This window comes from Daktulosphaira vitifoliae, unplaced genomic scaffold (genome assembly GCF_025091365.1).
Source record: "Daktulosphaira vitifoliae isolate Bord-2020 unplaced genomic scaffold, ASM2509136v1 Scaffold_3, whole genome shotgun sequence".
NCBI lineage: Eukaryota > Metazoa > Arthropoda > Insecta > Hemiptera > Phylloxeridae > Daktulosphaira > Daktulosphaira vitifoliae.
This window is the reverse complement of record NW_026099574.1, coordinates 40,480,345-40,484,032: the sequence shown is the minus strand read 5'-3', so window position 1 is coordinate 40,484,032 and position 3,688 is coordinate 40,480,345. Positions and strand designations below refer to the sequence as shown.

The 3,688-nt window shown below is 24.8% G+C and overlaps 1 protein-coding gene across 1 annotated transcript in view; it reads left to right on the top strand.

Moving 5' to 3' along the window:
* LOC126903210 (ubiquitin-conjugating enzyme E2 G1) overlaps window positions 1-3,688 on the top strand; it is a 6,241-nt gene extending 2,553 nt beyond the window's left edge. The window contains exons 4-5 of the mRNA XM_050681281.1: window positions 2,539-2,860; window positions 3,591-3,688. Coding sequence (XP_050537238.1) covers window positions 2,539-2,795 — 257 coding nt within the window. The 3' untranslated portion in view covers window positions 2,796-2,860; window positions 3,591-3,688. The remainder of the gene's footprint in view (window positions 1-2,538; window positions 2,861-3,590) is intronic.

The window sequence follows — 3,688 nt, the reverse complement described above, 5'->3', positions numbered from 1 at the left end:
TTTCCGGAACATTTTCAAAAATTAAGTTGAAAAAATTAATTTTTGTAAAAAAGTTGCCATTTTAAATCCCCCCCAATGAGCAGGTTAAGTGATAGATTTTCAAAAAAATGATATTAAATGAAAGGTAAATATCTAAGGTTTTAGTATAAAAAAAAATTATGTTGATTTTTGAAAAAGTTATGGAAGTTTTAAGAAAAAAAATGACAAAATTTACCGATTTTTAAATTTGTAATTTTTTTGGATATTTCCCCCATTTTCGGGTAACGAGGGAATTTTTTTCAAATTTTAAAAGTAATGTTTCCAACTAGATACGATTTGTGATCTTTTGACGTATTTTTGAAAGAAATCGGTCCAGTGAGAGCTGAGAAAAAGTGGTAACAGACACAAAAAATATAAATAAATAAAAAATCATATCATAGTAAAATTAATACCTTCTCAGCTTCGCATCGAAGCTAATATAAAAAATGATTTTCTTAATATAATTATTGTTTTAAGAGAAATCGGGTAGATAAGAGTGGATATTGAGTGTCTGCTTAAAGAATCACTTGTATCTTATAACGTATAACCTAAAATACAGATAAATTAATTGAAAAAACTTAAATAGTAAATTATAACAACACGAAGAGTGATGATTTGAAAGAGTGAAGCTAAAATTATAGAAACATTCTCTATAACATGTTAAATTTTTAATTAAATAAGTTCATATATCATAAATTTAAATTTGAAAAATAGTGAATAAGTACATTTATTATCAGATTACCCAACAAGGAATATCGTAATATGATTACAATGATAGATTGACGTAAATTAATAATTGTTATCACTTTTAACTTGGCTAACCATGGAACACTTGTATTAGACATACAGTAATGTATCTAACTTTTGTTATAAAGATTAGAGATAATCATTTCTGTTTAAAGTGTGTAAAACGTTAAAAATTGAATTAAAAAAAGTATAAAATGTCAGTTAGATCTGTTCCACTCTGTATGTCTATTTTAAAATTGAAATAATATTAAAAATATTAATCTAAAACTAAAAAATCATTAATACGTTTTTTCGGGAACAATGTTGTTATCATCAACGTTAAACACATATTAACGCTACTACCGAAAAATCCCCTAATAAACTTGTCACCTAGTGACTTCATCATAAAATAATATTATCACATTTGATCAGTTTACATTAGTGTAATATAGAATTTTTCAGTGTGGTTAGATACTAATTAATTAAATTGTTCTTATTTTTAAAAATTTCTATTGCCTCCTTTCTATTAAGTTCCTTGTAATTATTTACATTTTTAGTTAGTTTTATGATTTTAATGGAGTGATTATGTGTCAATAAATGTTTAGCCACAGGAGATTTATCAACTTTTTGATTATTAACGTTTCTAAAGTAATACCACAATTCTTAAAAAATCTAGCTAGTTAGTATATTTAAAATCCCCAGACATATTAAAATAAGTGACTTAATTACTTTTTGTTCCTCACAATAGTGAGTATACTAGGTGCACTCCTTTCTTTATTCAACATTAGTGTTCAGTCTAATTTTGAAATTACATTTCATTATACCCTTTAAATCTATCTATTTCTTATACAACCCATGTTCTTTATCAAAATCTATTCTATTCATCATATTATTATCTAATTGGTAAACCACACTATTAGATGTCATTTTGTGTTTATAGCTGTGGTTTGAATTGATCAGAATTTACCTAAATGTGAATGATTGAACGCTGTATTAAGGGAGAAGTCGTTCTCTTCTGTCTGTTCTCTTGTATGTTAAATTTTTTCAATATTGAAATATTTGTTCTGTAGGCTGTCCATGGAATATGCAGCAATTTCCCATACAATGTCATTTCAAACAATTTTATTTTCCTACAACAAGATGCACTAATAATTCCTTTTATCCAATCTTTATAACAACCATTTGTTATATTTATCGGAATGCTCAGAAATAAGGCTACTATGTCAAAGAAATTAACCTATAATTAATTTGAATATTATAACCAGATAATTTTTAAACTATGTCAATATTATTTTTAACTGCAAAACAATCAAATTTTTGAATACAGGAAAACACCTTTACTAAGTATTTAGCTAAATTGTAAGTTACAGCATTAATATTTGACATAATAGCTCTCACATTATCTCCTGGCTTTACTTTGAGCTCTTTACGTGATGATCTTAAGTTGTTAACAGAAAATCTCTTTTCTCACTAATAAAGATTGACTACTTAATATAAACTTCACCATATTAAAGAAAAAATAGCTTAAATTATTTAATTTGTGAGTTAACTTTTTCGAGTCACCGTAAATTTTGTTTTCATATTTTATTTATTCATGTTCTTTTATTTATAATTTATTATTACCTTTTTTTTTTTTTTTTTTATAATTTTTAAATATTACCTAATGATGACTAAACATTTTTGTTATGTTCTAGGCATTTGTAAATTTTAATTTTATACTAAATTTGGATCATACTTATTATTTATAATTATTCATTGGAAAACTAATGTATATATTATGGTTTATTTTTCAAGTTGATAAAAGTGGTGATGTTTGCATATCTATACTTCATGAACCTGGTGATGATAAATGGGGGTATGAAAAAGCAAGCGAACGTTGGTTGCCTGTACATACAGTAGAAACAATATTAATATCAGTAATATCAATGCTAGCTGATCCTAATGATGAAAGTCCTGCAAATGTAGACGCTGCAAAAGATTGGCGTGAAAATTATCCAGAATTCAAACGCAAAGTAGCACGTTGTGTGCGTAAAAGTCAAGAAGATATCTAATAATTATGTCGCCAGTTGCTCTATGCACTATGTTACCAACATTTATATCAATTATTGATGCCAGGGTAAACAATTTGTACATTACATCAGCTCTCTCATTTAATTTTTATTAAATTAAATACTATTCTTTTATTTAAGTGAGAATCCTTAAATTTTATTGTTATTTTGTTTTTGTTTTTTTTTTTAACATAAAACAGTTTTTTGGAAATAATTAATTGAACCTTATAATAATTATTTGTTAAATAATATCTGTATGCTACTTTGTATCTTTTTATTAAGACTATGATAACCAGTAATTTAATAAGTCAGTTCCCTTATTTTTATATCTGTTATGAGTATACTACAGAAAATTCAATCATAAATAATTAACCAATACTAATTGAATAAATGAAACATGCTTAATTCATTAATTAAAAGAAAATTACTTCAAAATGAATTCTGTATTACTTGATACAACTTTAAATAGAAACCAATTTTTTCCTATAGTTATTGCATTATTTATTTTTATCTGTTCCTTTCCCCACAACAATTTTCTTTTTTTTTTTAATTTTTTCAATTCAGTTGTTCTGTATGATATATTGAAGTATTAATTTTTATTATTCAAATTATCTTACTAATTCAGCATAAAGTTAATACTTTATGCTGAATTAATTATATATAATATCAATGGTGCTTATATTGTTATTAGTCAACATTTCATTGATATGTTTGCATTATGTTGTGTAATTACATTACATTCAATTTGACTAAAACATTTTTTCAATATTATAATCTAATATGTATGATGTTTTTCAGGTAACAATATTTAGAGCAACCACAACATTTTTTACAATGTGATTTATTAATGTAAGTTTTTCCAATGCCTAATTAAACGTTTCTACAACTGTCAGATA